The 19,495-nt window shown below is 44.9% G+C and overlaps 2 protein-coding genes and 1 long non-coding RNA gene across 7 annotated transcripts in view; 1 reads left to right on the plus strand and 2 right to left on the minus strand.

Annotated features, from left to right (window-relative positions):
• The first annotated feature begins 52 nt into the window (after positions 1 to 52).
• LOC309531445 lies at positions 53 to 5,461 on the plus strand. 3 transcript variants are annotated; one of them, XR_014219313.1, is made up of 3 exons: positions 53 to 354; positions 5,091 to 5,231; positions 5,323 to 5,461. It is a non-coding gene; the product is annotated as an uncharacterized lncRNA (long non-coding RNA). The 3 variants fall into 3 exon arrangements; XR_014219314.1 differs by lacking the exon at positions 53 to 354 and adding an exon at positions 396 to 886; XR_014219315.1 differs by lacking the exon at positions 53 to 354 and adding an exon at positions 900 to 1,061.
• TCEANC (transcription elongation factor A N-terminal and central domain containing) lies at positions 3,959 to 7,632 on the minus strand. Of its 2 annotated transcripts, none has more exons than XM_082220902.1 (2): positions 7,478 to 7,632; positions 3,959 to 5,519 (listed from the first exon to the last, which is right to left on the minus strand). In XM_082220902.1, the coding sequence occupies exon 2, from the start codon at positions 5,509 to 5,511 to the stop codon at positions 4,456 to 4,458; it is 1,056 nt and encodes a 351-aa protein (XP_082077028.1). In that variant the 5' UTR covers positions 5,512 to 5,519; positions 7,478 to 7,632; the 3' UTR covers positions 3,959 to 4,455. The 2 variants fall into 2 exon arrangements, with proteins under 2 accessions (XP_082077028.1, XP_082077029.1); XM_082220903.1 differs by lacking the exon at positions 7,478 to 7,632 and adding an exon at positions 7,296 to 7,314.
• A 4,991-nt stretch (positions 7,633 to 12,623) lies between these two features.
• Positions 12,624 to 19,495, minus strand: part of EGFL6 (EGF like domain multiple 6) — a 49,279-nt gene continuing 42,407 nt past the window's right edge. For both annotated transcript variants that reach the window (XM_082220887.1, XM_082220888.1), the window contains 2 exons: positions 19,095 to 19,360; positions 12,624 to 12,979 (listed from right to left, as the gene is read on the minus strand). In XM_082220887.1, coding sequence (XP_082077013.1) covers positions 12,869 to 12,979; positions 19,095 to 19,360 — 377 coding nt within the window. In that variant the 3' untranslated portion in view covers positions 12,624 to 12,868. The remainder of the gene's footprint in view (positions 12,980 to 19,094; positions 19,361 to 19,495) is intronic.

Raw genomic sequence — 19,495 nt, forward strand, 5'->3', positions numbered from 1 at the left:
CTCCGTCGGGAGCGGGCGGGCTGGCTGTTGCTAGGGTGGGGCTGTTGCTAGGGAGAGAGGGGCCTCCCCCCTCTTGCTTCTCACGCCCCACCCCGGGGTAGTCACCATTTCACGGGAAATGCCACTTAGCAGCAGCAACGTATTTGTCCGTAGTATTGTCTGTGGCACTTGAAATGGGCTGCCCCTTTTTCCATAAGCTGCTGAAAAAAGGCCTCTCCTCTGTCTGTCCTCATCCACCTTCAGTGTTATGCAGTTGTTGGCACTGTTGACTTCCTCTTGGTTTAAATGTCAACAACTGCGGTCTTACCTGGTTCATCTCCCATCAAATCACTCATTCAAAGTTTTCCCCCAAAGGCAGTTCTCAACTTTTCCCCTTTCTGGCTGCTTGCAGATGAGTGTTTATTGCGAGATTGGTGTTTCCTCATGCAATATTTTTTTCCCCACTTGGCATAGTTGGTATCAAAATGCCTGTCTCTATTTTATCCAGATTTTGCTTTCTGGGGATTTTTTTTATATATATAAAAAAGCAACAACAACCTGTTGCCAATTACCTGTTTGCAGTACCTGAATAATCTATTTACAATATTAAGCAATACTGGGGTTCCTCAAGTCTGTTTTCAAATATTCAACAAATATTTGCCCTTCACATTTACATTCAGAGCCTTGGAAGGATGCCTACAAATTGACGATGAAACCCTTTGTTTACCTAGTCATATTGTCGAATCGGATTCCCATCAACTGAGTTCAAAAAATTAATTCTAGTTAGCGCAACCGAATTTAAACATTAATTGGGAATGGGATGCAGCCTAAATGAACTCACATGGACTTAACATTTTCTTTCCTCAATTAATGACTACAAGAAGCTAATGACCGTTTATATGTAGTAGTAAGTAAAAACACACTTTCGATTTCAGGTTCATATCTGCAAAATAGTGATAATGATGTCTCAATGGCTGAAAGGGTTTTGTGGCACCGTGGAGACTACCGATTTATTATAGCAGAAGTTTTCATGGACTACAGACCACTTCATCAAATATATAAAGTGTCATCCTGTGTTGCAGGTATACACAGAGAAAGAAAGGAAAAGGGATTGTAAGCAGTCAAGTCAGAGGGAAATGAAAGTACATATGGTGAGAATTATGTGACTAACATTAGGTCAGGTTTTAAGCAGAGGTTGAATGGCCATGGCTTCTTTAGTCAAGATTCCTGCATTGCAGGGGGTTGGACTAGACCAGGGGTCGGCAACCTAAGGCCCATGGGCCACAAGCGCCCCATGGGGTTGTTTAACTGGCCCATGGACCCCCACCGCCCGCTCGGGGACCCCTGCCACCTGCTCGGTCGGCTCCTGTGCGCCGCACTAAACCGGCACGGAGCAGAGCGGGGACTGCCTTCTGCGGTGCTGGCTGGCTTCCCATTGGCTGCAGGAAGCTCCTGCAGCCAATGGGAAGCTGTGCACGCCTCCTCTGCGCCGGAAATAGCATTTGCGTGTGCATGCATGCACACACTCCGGCCCACCGCTGCGTCTGCAGGACTGAACTGGCCCAAGCCACACAAACATTGCCAACCCCTGGACTAGACAGCCCACAAGGTCTATGATTCTAACACTGGCCATTCACACAAAAAGGTTACTGTTAACACAGATGCCCTGGCACTAGAAAACAAATTAACATATGCAGTGTGATAATCTAATGTCTTTATTCAGTCCACAAGTCACAGCACTGAACCTCTTGATGAATTGTAATTCAGCTGTTTCATGTAATTACAATTCATCAGGAGGTTGAATGCCAGTCAGCACGAGCGTAAGTGAGCTGTGAAGAAGAATCAGGGACAGGACACTCAGTTCCTTTTTCTGAAGAACATAAGATGCCCTTTGCAGCATCATTTGTTAGACATTTGGGACATTCACTTATGCTCCATGACATAGCATGCTAGAGAATATTAAGCAGTGCCTATTTATTTTGCTAAGATTAAGCACTGGAATAATGTTAGATGATGTGAAAAACCATAGTTCAGGACGAAAGCATATGTTTCTTGGGTGCATGGTTCAGATGGTAAGAGCAACCGTGGCAAAGAAAAAACATTTAGACACATCATTGGTTAAAACACAAAGCATTTCTTCTGTTGCTTATTATATAACAGGAATGCAGAGCCAGCCCACCCATGAGGCAAGGTGAGATGGCAGGATCTGTAGGGACGGCATATTCCAATATAGCTCTTCATTTTTCCCTTGTTCCTGTTTATTATTTATTGGATTTCTATATCGCCCTTCACCTAAGGATCTCAGGGTAGCTTACAATACCAAAACACAAAAATGCATAACACAGTAACAAACAAAAACATTAAAACCCACACATTGTTTAAAAGGTCATTGATTGTTTAATTAGTCAAAGGCCTGTTGTAGATCTTCACTCACCCCTTCTTCCCCGGTGGGAAGAGGGACACAGCATTTTGTGGGTTCACCTCGGGTGCTAAAATGTCTAGGCAGGGGTGTCCATTGGTAATATGCTGCCCTGTGCGAGGCCATTCGATGCCCTCCTCCCCAGCCCTTGCAAACGCACCACTTCCAGTGCCCTAAATCCACCGCGCTGGTCCTACAAGAAAGCTTACAGCTTAAAACTGTCTCCTTCCACTTTTCATTATAAGCACTCTGTTTAAGGGATGCAGGTGGCGCTGTGGTCTAAACCACTGAGCCTCTTGGGCTTGCCGATCAGAAGGTCGGTGGTTCGAATCCCCACGATGGGGTGAGCTCCCGTTGCTTGGTCCCTGCTCCTGCCAACCTGACAATTCGAAAGCACGTCAAAGTGCAAGTAGATAAATAGGTACTGCTCTGGCGGGAAGGTAAACGGTGTTTCCGTGCACTGCTCTGATTTTGCCAGAAGTGGCTTAGTCATGCTGGCCACATGACTCGGAAAAACTGTCTGCGGACAAACGTCAGCTCCCTTGGCCTGTGAAGCGAGATGAGCACCGCAACCCCAGAGTCATCTGCAACTGGACTTAACTGTGAGGGGTCCTTTACCTTTACCTTTTTTAATAAATTCATTCCTGCCTAATGGTGCAACCAACTTTGAATGTGGAGCAAGAGCTGTAGCTATGAAATTGAGTCATCATGCTGAATCATAGCACTAACCATGCCATGCTAACCTCTTAAAATCATGGTCTCTTATTCTGGTTTGTTGGCCTGTCTAAGCCCCACAAGGAAGTGATCTGACCTTGACAATAGGTTCAAAGTAACCCCCTTCAATCTTCAAATTACAAAAAACTTGATCAGTTGAAAAACATGAACTCTAAAGTACACCCTGCTGAGTGTGTATAACAGGCTAAAATAAATCCATGAGTGTCACAGTGGTCATGAAGTAAGTCCTAAGACAGCCTCAGTGAGAATGTCGAGATCCTCCAGAACAATAATTTTGGCAGTTTCCAACATCGTACTCAAAACTACTTCCGCCAATTCTAAACGGGAAACTGAAGGACAGTGGTATGGTTGATATACCAGCAAAATCTCTAATCTGTCTCTCAGATCCAAAACAAAAGTACAAATGCTCAAGATAAGAGCTTGGCAATATGTAAAATAAGTGCAGCGCCGAATTTCCACACTCAGAAGTTTCAGGGCTCCTTTCGCTTTTCCCTTACACTTTTCATACTATTTTAAAGGCTTCCTTCTTTATCACGATCCCAACCAATCCTGTAATGAACATGAATGCACAACATAACTTTAAAACTCTGGCTACATGGCAAAGCCACTCCTTTGTCCTCAGTTTAAACTGATATGAAGGGGAAGTTATATCTCCATTGTCAAGGCAACCACACCACTTTGGCAAAATACAGGATCCTTGTCTTGCCACATTGCAAGGACGCCATCCCTGCTCCCAAATGCTTCTTATTCTATTTTGCGTCTTTGAGCTACCACTCCATGGGGGGAAAAGCTAAGGGGTTAGGATTTCAATTAGTGTTTCTAAAGTTCATAAAACTCCTTTCTGTATTTTGGTCCAGTATTACATAAAATGAGTACAGATTTGCTAGATTTTAAAAATCAGTCTTGATAAAAGTTTTAACAAATATATGCTTGAAAATGATTATAGTGACATCAGTCTTAATTAAGAAGTGGGGAGTACTGAGTCATATTCTGATTTATTAATAATATTTAATATTACAAATTATTTACCTTCACCCTAAGGTTCCAGGGCGGCTTACAACAATTATTTTTTGCAACAATTAAAATGCAACATTAATATTAAAACACAATATTACTGAATATTAAAAACAGTTTAAAGCAACTTAAAATTTGATCTCTCAAATAGTTTTATAACCATTTTGCTTCATAACGCTCATCTACTTTTTATTGCATTACCAAACATTACAGCACTTTAAATATTCCTTATTCAGATAGCTGTACTTTGGTAATTTCATATTTAATACTTATCTCCTCTGAAGACGTAGGGATTAAAGGATGCATAATCACAAACAAATCCATCTGCTGTGGTACCACTGCTCTCCACATTCATTACAAATTACATAAGTCATCATTTGTTCATCTGGATTTGCATTTCGTACCCAACCAGGAAGGAAAAGAGCTCCCCTGGCAATTGCAGTAACAGTGCAATCAAATTTTTCACAGCGTCTACATTTTATTTTGTCTGTATGTGTCCCACTGATGCTTTGAGGGAGCTGATGCTCCAGAACAGATGATTCTGTATACGAAGCTCTGAGCTGCTTTAGTTCATCATGTGCCATTTCCATTGTGGACATCTCAGCAAATGTCTTAGGATTCAAAGTCCCTAGAAGCAGGTTACATTTTAAGTGAGCATTTTTTGGATTCTTCAAGTTAGAAACTTTGCTTCGGACACAGTTTTTGTATTTTCTGTTGTTTTTAGCATGAAGTACAAAGATATGTTGTTCAACTTCTTCAGCAATCTTGTGGTGCTTTTCACTTGCATTACTCATTGAGTCAATCAAAGCTTCATAAAGAAGCTCTATACATCTGCATCTCATAGCTGTAGTATGAACCTGAAATGGGCTTGTTTCACTAACAGAACTCATGTGCTCTTGAAGTGCAGGCTGAATTGCGTTGTCTTTTTGCACATTACTTCCAGTATCTTGTGGATGGTTTTCTGATAGCAGGCAACTCTTGGAACTGGCAGGGCCTAATATCTCACGCTGATTCAGTTTTCCAGAAGTGTTTGCATCTGCCAGGACTATGTTAAGGGGATCAGAATCTTCTTTTGCATTATCAGGTAATACTGGCTTAATTTGGATGCATTGATTGCAATGATGCTTATACAGTGTTTTCCACTTCGATAGTAAATGCTTTGCCTTATTTTTCAGTACCACAGAGGGGCAGTTCTTGAGGATTCTGAACACAGCTTTGGCAATATCTGTCTCCTGGAGACAGTCTACAGTCATATCAACAGTTTCAAGATACGCAAGATGACTTCCAATATCTTCGTATTTTTTTTCAGAGAGCAGGTTTTCTATACAATCAGCTCTAGTCATGAGAACCTTTTTGTAAGACATTTCAGATCCTGTAATGAAAGAAGCAGATTCATCTTTTCTACAGCCACTATAGAATTGTATTAAGGGCAGAAGTATAACAGAAGAGCTCCGATTCAGATAATTTCTCAGATGACACAGGGTCTTTCTCAAAACCTATTCTATAAAATGTTTCATAGAACGCTAGATACGAATGTCATTGCAATCTTTGCACCTTCAATAGTGATTAACACACTGGGGCTCTTTAAGGGCAAAAATGCAAACCTTTTAACTACATAAAATAAAAAGGGCTTGTAATCTTATTCACTCACTGAGCTCACTGGGGCTTACCTTTAAGTAAACATAGAACATCTGCACATTATGTAATTGAAATGTTAATAATTGTGCCCTGTGATATCTTTTAAGCACAGAGTACTGTGATAGGTACTTCAGCTTTCATAAAGCCATTAGTAGAGACTGTCTACCAAGCATAGAACACAACCAAGAGCAAAATGCATCTCATGGGAGCTGTCCAGCTGATAGGAAGAAGAAAAACAGTGGGCCTGGCAACAAAAACCCAGCAAATGGTATTCGAGGATTGTGCTGAACCCTAGTTATACAAACATGGAATCCCAGGGCTCCTACATTTTATCAGGTAGTTATTACAAGCTGCTGTATGCAGAATTCTTAATTCCACCATGTAAGATGTTGAATGACCGTAAAGCCACTTGCCAACGTAATAAAAGCCTGACAATCATTGAAAGGAAAACCATTTGTCCCTCAATATTTTTAGACATAGTGATTCTTGAGTTGTGTCACATTTAGAACCTCTTCAAAGATTGCAGTTCTTCCTTTGCTCCTTGTACAGAAAGCAAGGCTCGCAGTGTCAAATGGAGGGAACAGACTGGGTGTGTGCAAGCAAAAGCAGAGCTCCAAAGCCTGCTGCCAATACTCTGCTTGCGTAATGTGAAGCAGAGAGGGCCCTTAAGAATGTGCAGAGTACCTTCCGCCACAATTTATTAGCATCCATAAGTCACTCTTTCATTCACATACACCCACAGGGGGAAAGGCTTCTTCAGTGTCAGTGTGACTTCCACATAGACTTAAACTTCAAGCTGGAAAGGAAAGGAAAGAAAAAGTTTCCCACTTCTATGGGGAAACTTTCAAACATCTGAAAACTGATTGGCAAATGCCAACCAGTGGCAACTTCCACCCTCACTGTATCTCCATGCTCGGGGATAAAATATTAGAAGTTCTTTAAATGTATTTATTTGGTTTTTCAAATTAAAATTTTACAGTCACATATTCAACATACAACATAAAAACAAGATTCCAAAGAATCTCTTTTACTTCCCTCCTCCCCTTTGTGAGCCTTATTGTCAATCATTTCCTCCTGCATCTTTTATAATAATCCAAATCTTTTATCTCTCCATTGTATCCAAAATTCACCATTAAACTACAAGTGATATTCCAATCCTACTAACGATTTTAACTGTTTACAGTGGTCTTTAAGAAAAGTTATATATTTTCCCAATTCCTTTATTAACATTTTGGTCTTCCTGATTTCTGTTTCTTCCGGTCATTTTAGCCATTGCATCTCCATGCTGGGGGGGGGGGGATATTGGAAGTTCTGCCTCTCAAACAACTCCTTGGCAAGGCCACTTTAGCCTGCCAGGGAAAACAAAACAAAAATAGGCGACAGCCCTGACGTCTGAACGCAGACGATCCATTCCCAGGCTCAGCAAACCTGTGAGAGAGAGACCCAAACCCTGGACAGCTGCTTGCAAACCGTGCGGACAACACAAAATTACATGGGCCTATGCTCAGACCCGGTATAAGGCAGCTTCCTCTGTTCGGCGGGCCACATTCCTCCGAGGTGACATCCACAAAGGGCCGGAGCAGCTTCCACCACGGAGGAGCGGGGACAGGGAGACCCCACAACGCACCGGCGTTGCAAACCTCCCACCCGGAACAGCGCACGTAGCAGCGCGCGAGCGCACTTTCCGCTTACCTGGCCCGAGCAGCTTCCTCCGCCTTCCCGGCCCCGCCCCTCTGGGGGAAGGGCGCACGGTGCGCGCGCGCGCGCTCCCGGCTCTGGAGCCTCGGCAGTCGAGGAGGCGCGCGAGGCGCGCTTGGGACTTCACGGGTCGCTGTTGTGATTCGGTCGAAGCGCACAGGGCATCTTGTTGGCGCGCAGGCGCTCTCTCCCTTTGCCCAGATACTGAGGGTTGTGACAACTCAATCTACCCCGCCACCAATTCTCGTGCAAGCCGCAACACGTTACTTCACAACACGTCGAAACACGAAAAGCACAGCACAATTAAGGAGGGTTTTTTTTTTTTGCTGCTCTTAACGATAGAAATACAGACTGTACTCAGACCGTACTCCTCCTTTCCACCGCAAAGAGGCTTATGTAATGAATGGATGGATGGATGGATGGATGGATGGATGGATGGATGAATTAATCTTTATTTGCGTCAGCCATAGGCCATAGCAATAAAACAACAATACGATATACAAAGAACATAAATAAAAAGTAAATTATATAAAATACATGTTAGGGTTTTGAATTAATAGTCAAATAGTGGATCTTATTCCGATTGCTCCAGCTAAATAGCTTTCAACCTTTGCTGTCACCTGCTCATCTTGATCTGTCAAGAGAAAGGACTCTATGGCAGTGGCTGGGCGACCCGGAATGGACAATAAAAGAGGGGTGATAATTTCCTCAATTGTTTAGAAAGAGTGCAAGCCAGAAGGGCTTATGTAAAATACAACTACCTTTCCAACTAATTGGCCTCTTCATTTGCAGTTTAGGAAATTGTACAAACTTCACTTTTTTAGTGCATGAATACTTCTGCAAAGTTAAAGCTGCATTAAGAAATGAAGCTAAAGGTAGTTTCACTTTCTGAACAATTGCAATAAAGACTTCTTACTTTCTTCATTGGGGATACCAACCACGTTTCCCAAAGGCAAAGAGATCCATACTGAAATAACTTTTTTAACTACAATAGCAGTGATCTAGTGCAAAATCACGCGAGAGACAAAACTGTTTTATGCCTTCATCTGCAGGATCGAAGTCTGAATATCTACTGCCCTCTGCTGGTGTTGTATAGTCCAACATTTAGAACAGCTGGAAGCTGCACTAAAATCAGTAAAGCCTTTGGATGTTTTTGCTAAAGGCACTGGTAATTTGCAGGGGAAGCAGAGGATTCCCACGGGCTGTACATCTACATGCATTGCTGTATTGTATATTACAATATCAAAATATTCTTTTCACCTATGCACCAGACAAAGTGGATTCAAATGTACCAGAATGGAATGGGGATGATGATGACGACGATGATAATTTTATTATTTTTTCCCCACCCATCTGGCTGGGCTTCCCCAGCCACTCTGGGTGGCTTAGTCAGACATACAGCTAGGATGCAATACTATACCATCTTAAAGGTAAAGGTAAAGGACAGTTAAGTCCAGTCACAGACGACTCTGGGGTTGCGGTGCTCATCTCGCTTTACAGGCCGAGGGAGCCAGCGTTTGTCCGCAGGTCATGTGGCCAGCACAACTAAGTCACTTCTGGCAAAACCAGTGTTTTTAACCATAGTGCAGAAAGTGCCCATGGACATCAATCTAAACACAGAAACATTTTTGCATATTATAGTGAGGATGCAACACTGTGGAGTCTCGTGTGAGTTACCACTGGCGACTAGTTGCCTGTTACACTGGTGGGTACCAGCTGAGACAGAGCAATAAAAATAAAGGACCCCACCTGGGACATAGGAGTAACTAAGGAACAAAAAACTGGCATGTGACTCTTTTGATCCACAACTTAAAAGGATGAGTGGGGAGTTTCAAATGGTTATCCCCTTCCAGCCTCTTACTTTTTGGCTTTCTCCTGCTGGTTCCATAGTGTCTTCTTTCTACCTCTTTTCATCTGCACATCTCGCCACTTGCCAGCCTTCTCCTCTCCCACCCCGCACAGGTTGACAAAGTACATTTTAATTCCACATATTCCTCCCATAAGCTATCTCTCTCCCTCCTTCTGATCTCTGTCACCAGTTCACCGAGCAGTTTTCCAGTGTTGGAAAGGCTAGCTGGAGTTGCCTCAGTTGGAGCAGCAGGATATCAGATGCCCATCACCCAGAAAAGGTGATGACACAGGTGTACAGTGGACCAGCTGCCAGGCACCCTGGAGAGGTCACTGGAACAACAGGAGAAGCCCATGTGTCCTGGAGTAGGGGCAGCTGGCAACCACAGATGGAAGCACTATGCAAACTGCATGATGGTATGCAATAGACAATCAAGATTTCCTTCCATCTTTTCCACCAATTTGGTTTGGTTTAAAAGGGGATTAGACAAATTCATGGAGGATAAGCTATCAATAAGAATAAGAATATCTTTATTGTCATTGCCCCCTTCGGGGACAACGAAATTACTTGACTGCTCCATAAAAACACTAATTAAACAATACAATATAATACAGCAAGGGAGATTAGATGACTTTCAAAGTCCGGGCTTCCCATTCAGGGCCGAGATCGCTCTGGAGAAGAAGCTGTTCTTAAGACGACTCGTTCTTGTCTTCATCGACCTGTATCTCCGTCCCGACGGCAAGAGCTTGAAGAGACAGTGACCAGGATGCGATGGATCTTTTACTATGTCCAGCGCCTTCCTATGGCACCTTGTGGCATAAATCTGCTCTAAGGTGGAGAGTGGGCAGCCAACAATGCTCTCTGCTGCCTTAACAACCCTGTACAACCCCATCCTGTCCTGGGTAGTACAGCTTCCGTACCACACACATAAGCCATAAGTGAGCACGCTCTCAATGGAACAGTGATAGAAGGCAAGCAGCAGTTTCTACGGAAGATAGTTTTTCCTTAGTATTCTCAAAAAGTACAGTCTCTGCTGCGCCTTCTTCACAAGCCCCCTTGTGTTGACACTCCAGGACAGATCCTCTTGTAATTCAATACCCAGAAATCTGAACGTTGTTACCCTCTTCACACAGACCCCATCAATCAAAAGTGGCTGGACGTTGCTCTTCTGTCTCCTGAAGTCCACCACAAGCTCCTTTGTCTTCCTTGTATTTATGAGCAAGTTGTTAGCTCTGCACTACTCTGTCAGCCGCTCCACCTCATCTCTATAATCCATTTCACCCTCCCTTTCATGGATGAGCCCAATCACAGTTGTGTCATCTGCATGGTTAACTAGGAATGATTGCTATGAATTACCTCCAGTATCAGGATGTCTCTGCATACCAGCCGCTGAGCATCATGAACATAAGTGTGCTGTTGTGCTCATGTCCTGCTTCTGAACTTCTCAAGGCATCTTGTGAGAACAGAATGCTGGTCTAGATGGGCATTTAGTCTGATTCAGAGGGACTTATCTTATGTTCTTGTATTAACAAAAGGAAAATAGCTGCTTTTGCTGTTCCAGAAAAGCTTGTACATTTATACTCCTTTGCACAATATCAGTCGAATTCTAATTAAAAGCTGATCAGAATACAGTTTACAAAGACACACATAAAGTAAATGCTTTCTCATGAACTGACTGAATTTTTCAAGTTTGTAATTATCACTTTGTCACGCTTAGACATCTTTAGGAAATGTTTTCCTTTTTCAGCTCAAATCTGTCTCCAGATGTGCTATTACACTTTCAAAACGAATCTAGTTATTTATAAAATATAATTGGATAAGTTCCAAGAGCAATATCTGTAACTCATACACATCATTCAACAGTATTCCTTTTCGCTTATTTTGGTAACCATCCATACATATGAAAAATAATAATTCCTAGGTAATGCTAGCAATTTTTTTTAAAAAACCCACACAAAACCATTTATATGTCTTCAGTTTAGAGGAAAATACAGTGGGGGTAAATCAGTGCAATTTGTCGATTTTGACATTAATTATATATTTTCTCCTCAGCAATCATGGATAAATATGATCAACTTAATGATGAATAAATATATACAAGGCGGAGAGAACCAACGCATTGTTTCTCAGATACCAGTGAAAGGTTGATTTCCATGGCTTCAAGCATATTTATTTCCCTGTATTATTGTGACCTTCATATTTTTCCTCCCCATGAAGCTGCAAAACCACACTGATCCACTTACAAAGCCCTAGCAAGCATGGCCCAACCACTTCACTTTCATGTTTGGGGGAGTCACAAGAATATGTGCACAGCACTGTCTTCCATAATGAAAGAAATAAGAAAGGTTTTGCACATCAGAACTCTTCTCCCAGGTGTTCATGCAAACGCAGGAATTGGGAATTATCTGTTTTTGTGACCCAACATTGTTGGCTACGAAAGGGGGAAATGACCTATATGAATGCATATAGTCTCTGTCTGCTTTAACTTGCCACTGTGCTCCATGGGTGCCCAGCACTGTCAATTACAACATAACAATAAACACTAATTTTATTATTTGTACCTCACCCATCTGACTGGGTTGCCCCAGCAACTCAACAACCATTGCTTGGAATACTTTAGGACTAATTTGTGGCCTTATGTGCCTGTGTCATCACTTTTACCAAATAATAATAATAATAATAATAATAATAATAATAATAATAATAAAATATTTATACCCCACCCATCTGGCTGAGTTTCCTCATAAAGAAAAGTTTCACCAAAATCAGTATGGTATAGTTTCATTTATTTATAAAAACACTTGCCCTGCCAAATCCACTGGCATTTCCCCCCCCCAAAAAAAACCCACATCTTTTAAAATAGCTGTAGTTGGATTTACAAGGGAAGTAGAGAAGCTGACTTTTTATTTTAGGAGAAAAATAAATTCAAACAGTTGTAATATTTAGGCAGAAAAATGATTCCAGAGTCCAGACAAATATTATTGGTGTTTGCGTCAGTTAACATTGAAAGTGTGGTGGGCAGATACTCATCAGGTAACTGTCTGGCCAAGACATCCATGTGTCTTTGGAGACATGTATCTCTCTTTAATGCTTTACTTATTTACTGCAGCAACCACCAGGCGTACACCAGGGTACCCACAGAGCTGTAGCAAATTGTAGGAGTCCTAAGTGTTACAAGAAATGACATATCCTTTTGAAGATCCTGTTTCATATTCCTGCAGGAGAACTTGGGGAATATACGACAATAGGCATTTTCTTTCAAAGAAATTATATGTAAAACACTCCCCCCCCCAGGAAATCTAGGCAAAATATTTTCACATTATATAAGACCCTGACCACAAATGAGCTACACATAAGCCAAAGTTTAGTATATTTTATATACAAATGTAGTTTCTAACTGGAGACATTTTTTTACCTGTCGGTTTATCTGTCTGTATTGAAGTTTGGTTTCCAGATCTGCACTTTATCTAGCTCAAAACGATACAAAATTCTGCACCAGTACAACAAATAATATAATAGTATTTAAAATAGTACGCTCAGATATCCAATGTCAAATGGTCTTCAGGACACAGACCAGAAAACAGTGTAACATTGTCCACTCCAATTTCTCCAGTTTTACCTTTTCCACGTTCTGCCTCAAAAGCGATCTAAAAAAATGAGTGGGGAAAACATTATTAACAGAAAAAGTGCAAATTATCAAGAGGTACTAGATGCTCATAAGTTAGAAAACTGAACTGTGCTACATGCACATTTTTATTATTACCACCATATCAAAAAATTCACTGAAATAATGAGACATCTTATGCTTCTCTATGGATCAAGAAGATTTTCAAAATAAGATCCAAAGATATAAAATTCAGTTTTACAAAGCCAATACAAATAAATACCGTATTCCAATTCTGCTCATGTCCTTTAGTATGCTACAGTGCAAATTTGTCTTCTGTTCTTATGCATGATCATTGATTCAACCTTAACTCCTTAACGGCATTGTCAAGGAATTTTTTGCTTAGTATGTTTTTGGTTTATATTTCTTTATACCGAAACCCCTTTTGTTGAGCTAAAAATTAGTGGAATGTATTTGTCACTTTAACGCCTCTCCCTATTTTAAAAGCTAAAACTATAAACCAAAACCACAACTGCCCTCTTAACATTCCCATACCATTTCACAAAGCCCAATTCTGCCATTTTGTTATTCCATCTTTGCACAGCATGCCATGCTCTTTCTCCTTTGTCCAGATATATTTAATTGGCCCAGTCGTTGGTGGAGATATGGGCAAGAGAAATAAGGTAACAGGCCCAAGAAATGTTTCCAGCCTCCTCACCTTCCAATGGCCTCTGATGCTAATACTCCAGTCCCAGCCTTCAGACCATCATGCTACAATCAGGTCCATAGAATAAGAATGTAGGAACCACCTTTTGCTGGATCAGACCAGCAGATGCATTTAGTCCAGCATTGTTCTTCCCACAGCAGCAAACTAGATGTCTCCAAGAAACCCACAAGGACGTCTTGAAGGGCAACAGGACTCTTCCACTATTTCCCCCAAGCAACTAGTACTCAGTGGCATATTGTCTCTGGACCTTTCTGCGTCCTTTAATACTAGAACCCAGCTTCATCCAGTGAAGCTGAATGTTGGAATATTTTAGGGCAGGCTAAATGAAGTACCGCTTCACACACTGCATAGTTAAAACAGTGGAAGTCCAGGGGGCGTGGCCCAGGCCCTTTCTCCCGGCTATAAAGGGACTCCTGCTGCAGGGAAGCCTCGGACCATCGGCTGGGTGAGGACTGCAGGGCCTGCTCCCTTCCAGGGCCTTTTCCAACTGGCCCAGGGGGCGTGGCCCAGGCCCTTTCTCCCGGCTATAAAGGGACTCCTGCTGCAGGGAAGCCTCGGACCATCGGCTGGGTGAGGACTGCAGGGCCTGCTCCCTTCCAGGGCCTTTTCCAACTGGCCCAGGGGGCGTGGCCCAGGCCCTTTCTCCCGGCTATAAAGGGACTCCTGCTGCAGGGAAGCCTCGGACCATCGGCTGGGTGAGGACTGCAGGGCCTGCTCCCTTCCAGGGCCTTTTCCAACTGGCCCAGGGGGCGTGGCCCAGGCCCTTTCTCCCGGCTATAAAGGGACTCCTGCTGCAGGGAAGCCTCGGACCATCGGCTGGGTGAGGACTGCAGGGCCTGCTCCCTTCCAGGGCCTTTTCCAACTGGCCCAGGGGGCGTGGCCCAGGCCCTTTCTCCCGGCTATAAAGGGACTCCTGCTGCAGGGAAGCCTCGGACCATCGGCTGGGTGAGGACTGCAGGGCCTGCTCCCTTCCAGGGCCTTTTCCAACTGGCCCAGGGGGCGTGGCCCAGGCCCTTTCTCCCGGCTATAAAGGGACTCCTGCTGCAGGGAAGCCTCGGACCATCGGCTGGGTGAGGACTGCAGGGCCTGCTCCCTTCCAGGGCCTTTTCCAACTGGCCCAGGGGGCGTGGCCCAGGCCCTTTCTCCCGGCTATAAAGGGACTCCTGCTGCAGGGAAGCCTCGGACCATCGGCTGGGTGAGGACTGCAGGGCCTGCTCCCTTCCAGGGCCTTCTCCAACTGGCCCAGGGGGCGTGGCCCAGGCCCTTATTTGGAACAAACTTTTGGGGAAGCTGGGAAGTGTTCTGCAATTGCTTCCCTGTTCTAATGTGTTTTAAAATGTCCTCAAGCAGTCGGTGGCAATTTAAATTTGTATTTCTTTTTTTTCTTTTTTTTTCCTTTTTTCTCTTGCTGCGGGTGGGTGGGTGTAATGGATATTTGGTTGGGGATTAATTTTAGTGTAATTGTTCTGTTTTTGTTTTCTGTTGTTTTATTGGTTCTGTATAGTTTGTGTTTTGTTTTTAAGGGGTGGGATCAGGGCTGCCTGGGAGTGAGGCCCCAGCCAACACGATGGCTGGGACAAGTTCCACAGGGGGGGAAGCACTGGGACATCCGATCTCGGTGATCATGGGCAGGAGGCGGAGTTACGCTAAGACCAGACCATGTCATTACCGAGGAGGCAGGTTTAGTCGTTGTTTGAAGACTATCCCTGCCTCCGGGTCTGGCCTTTACCAGATGGATACTGGAATCAACAGGGGAAACCCACATAACCTGAAGGTGTTGCTGTGTAATGCCAGGTCAATGGTGAATAAAACCACTGCCATCCACGACCTGATTGTGGATGGAGGATTTGACCTGGCTTGTGTGACAGAGACCTGGTTGAATGAGACAGATGGGCCCGTCCTTGCTGCCGCCTGCCCGCCAGGTTTCTCTTACGCACAGCAACCCAGGTCATGTGGGCGGGGAGGGGGGGTTGCAGTGATTTTTAGGAAGTCATTAGTCTGCACCAGGCGTCCTACTGGGAAGACCCAGTTTTCTGAGTGCATGTTCTGGAAGTTGGGCAATAGGGGCAGTACAGGATTCCTTTTGGTGTACCGACCTCCCCGCTGCACCAAGGATTCCCTGTCCGAGCTGCTTCAGGTCGTGGCGGATGTTCTCCTGGAGACACCTAGTTTGGTTGTCCTAGGGGATTTTAACATCCACGCCGACACGACCTTACAAGGGGCCGCTCGTGACTTCGTGGAAAGCATGGCCTCCATGGGGCTGTCCCTGAATAAGTTGGGCCCAACTCATAGTCATGGACATGCCTTAGACCTGGTATTCACCTCTAGCGACGTGGGTGATCTGACACTAAGTAAAAATGAAACCAAAGAAGTGCCATGGTCAGACCACTTCCTGGTGCAACTGGACTTCTCCGCGACCCTTCCCCTCTGCAGGGAGGTGGGACCAATTCGGATGGTCCGCCCCCGCCACTTAATGGATCCAAATGGTTTCCAGAGAGTGGTAGGGGATGCTTTATCCCATGTTGATGGCCTTTCAGCTGATTCCCTGGTGGCCCGCTGGAATGCGGAGTTAACCAGGGCTATCGACTGTCTGGCTCCGAAGCGCCCTCTCCGATTGCATGGAGCCCGGACAGCCCCGTGGTTTTCTTCGGAGCTGAGGGCGATGAAACAATCGCTGAGACGGCTAGAGCGTCGGTGGCAGAAAACTCACTCCGAATCTGACCGGACACAGGTTAGAGCTCAACGTCGAGCCTACCAAGTGGCGATAGCGACGGCGAAGAAGACTTTCTTCACCGCCTCTATTGCATCTGCAGAAAATAGTAGCAGGAGACTCTTTCAGGTGGTCCGCAATTTAACGGAACCACCTTTACCATCGGGGCCTTGTAAAGACCCCAAGATCTCCTGCAACGATTTTGCAAAGTTTTTTGCAGATAAAATCACTCATATTCGGAAGGAGCTAGACACCACCGTGGGAGCAGGGCTGGGGCGGGAGAGTGCTAGAGCCCTGTCTGGTCAAGTTGCATGGAATCAATTTCAATCCGTTACCCCCGAGGATGTGGACAGGCTGCTTGGACGAGTGAAACCAACCACCTGTCCCCTTGATCCTTGCCCATCCTGGCTTATAAAAGCTAGCCGGGAAGGGCTGGGCGATGGGCTCTGCGGGGTGGTGAATGCTTCCCTCTGTGAGGGAACATTCCCAGATCCGCTGAAAGAGGCGGTCATTAAACCGCTTCTTAAAAAACCATCTTTAGACCCGGCCAGTATGGCCAACTATCGCCCAGTCTCAAATCTTCCATTCTTGGGCAAGGTGATTGAGCGTGTGGTTGCTGAACAACTCCAGGCACGCCTGGAGGATGCGGACCATTTGGATCCCTTCCAATCAGGGTTCAGGCCTCATCATGGGACTGAAACTGCCTTGGTCGCACTGGTTGATGATCTCCGGCGAGCTAGGGACAAAGGTGAGAGTTGTTTCCTAGTTCTGCTGGATCTCTCAGCGGCCTTTGATACAATCGACCATAACATCCTTCTGGACCGTCTAGAGGGGTTGGGAGCTGGGGGCACTGTTATACAGTGGTTTCGCTCCTTTCTCCTGGGCCGTGTTCAGAAAGTGGTGGTGGGGGATGAGTGTTCAGACCCTTGGGCCCTCACTTGTGGGGTGCCTCAGGGTTCCGTCCTCTCCCCCATGCTTTTTAACATCTATATGAAGCCACTGGGAGAGATCATCAGGGGGTTTGGACTGGGTGTCCATCAATATGCAGATGATACCCAGCTCTACCTTTCTTTCAAATCAGAACCAGTGAAGGCGGTGAAGGTCCTGTGTGAGTGCCTGGAGGCGGTTGGAGGATGGATGGCGGCTAATGGATTGAAGTTGAATCCTGACAAGACAGAAGTACTGTTTTTGGGGGACAGGGGGCGGGCTGGTGTGGAGGACTCCCTGGTCCTGAATGGGGTAACTGTGCCCCTGAAGGACCAGGTGCGTAGCCTGGGAGTCATTTTGGACTCACAGCTGTCCATGGAGGCACAGGTCAATTCTGTATCCAGGGCAGCTGTCTACCAACTCCACCTGGTACGCAGGCTGAGACCCTACTTGCCCGCTGACTGTCTGGCCAGAGTGGTGCATGCTCTAGTTATCTCCCGCTTGGACTACTGCAATGCGCTCTACGTGGGGCTACCTTTGAAGGTGACTCGGAAACTACAACTAATCCAGAATGCGGCAGCTAGACTGGTGACTGGGGGCGGCCGCCGAGACCACATAACACCGGTCTTGAAAGACCTACATTGGCTCCCAGTACGTTTCCGAGCACAATTCAAAGTGTTGGTGTTGACCTTTAAAGCCCTAAACGGCTTCGGCCCAGTATACCTGAAGGAGCGTCTCCACCCCCATCGTTCTGCCCGGACACTGAGGTCCAGCGCCGAGGGCCTTCTGGCGGTTCCCTCATTGCGAGAAGCGAAGCTACAGGGAACCAGGCAGAGGGCCTTTTCGGTGGTGGCGCCCGCCCTGTGGAATGCCCTCCCATCGGATGTCAAGGTGATGGAAAACTACCTGACATTCAGAAAACATCTTAAGGCGGCCCTATTCAGGGAAGCTTTTAATGTATGATATTTTAGTGTTTTTTGGTTTCTGTGGAAGCCGCCCAGAGTGGCTGGGGAGACCCAGCCAGATGGGCGGGGTATAAATAATAAATTATTATTATTATTATTATTACCATAAAGTGTTGCAATGACCACCAACATCAATGGGTCTTAGACAAATCATAGAGAACAATGCTATCAGTGACTACTAAGCCTTGATGGCTGCGTACTACCCTCCAGCATCAGAGGTGGCCTGGCCTCTGAATGCCAGTTGCTGGGGAGAATATGTGGGGAAGAGTGGTGTTTCGATCATGTGCTGCTTATGAGCTTCCCACAGGCATCTGGTTTGCCATTGTGAGAAAAGGATGCTGAACTAACAACAGCAGCAGCAGCAGCAACAACAACAATAATTTCATTATTTATACCCTGCCCAATCTGGTTGGGTTTCCCTCGCAAAATATAAAAATGTGATCAAATGTCAAACATTAAAAACCTCCCAATACAGGGCTGACTTCAGATGTCTTCTAAAAGTGTACTTCTTTATCTCCTTGACATCTGATGGGAGGACATTCCACAGGGAGGGCACCACTGAGAAGGCTCTCTGCCTGGTTCCCTGTAACTTCACTTCTTGCAGTGAGGGAACCACCAGAAGACCCTCGGAAGTGGACCTCAGTGTCCAGGCTGAATGATGGAGGTGGAGATGCTCCTTCAGGTATACTGGGCTTTGGTCTGATCCAAGGCACTTCTTACGTTCTTAACCAGAGGTACCATACAGTCGTAATTACAACTTGCCAGCAGTCAGAGCAAACTGCAACTAGTTACACTGGTAACTGCATGTGGGTTTTAATCTTTAACTTACATTCATAGTTGTTTCAGCCCCTGTGTGGACTTCCATTTGTCCAGTCCTCCACTGCTCATCATCTCCCACACTCTGTGACCAGGAAGGACTGCTGCTGCTGCTGCCTAGGATCACATGTAGCTTCCCTACTCTTTCTCCTGCAAGTCGGTAACTAAAAATCAGACAATATATGCTTTTTGGCTCAAGATCAGTGAGAAGAAGTTTCAAACGACCAACATCCTTCTTGTGACCCACGAACCCAGGTACCATCATGTAATATCCATCACCTAGAGAGAGATATTTGGGGTTTAGAAAGTGAGAAACGGAATGTTACTTTTGTTTCATCTTAAATATTTTGGTTATTTACCACAGGGGAAGGACAATAGTTCAGTGATATTGCTTATGCTTTGCATGCAGAAGGT

Source organism: Podarcis vaucheri, assembly GCF_965113315.1.
Source record: "Podarcis vaucheri genome assembly, chromosome: 4".
Lineage (NCBI taxonomy): Eukaryota > Metazoa > Chordata > Lepidosauria > Squamata > Lacertidae > Podarcis > Podarcis vaucheri.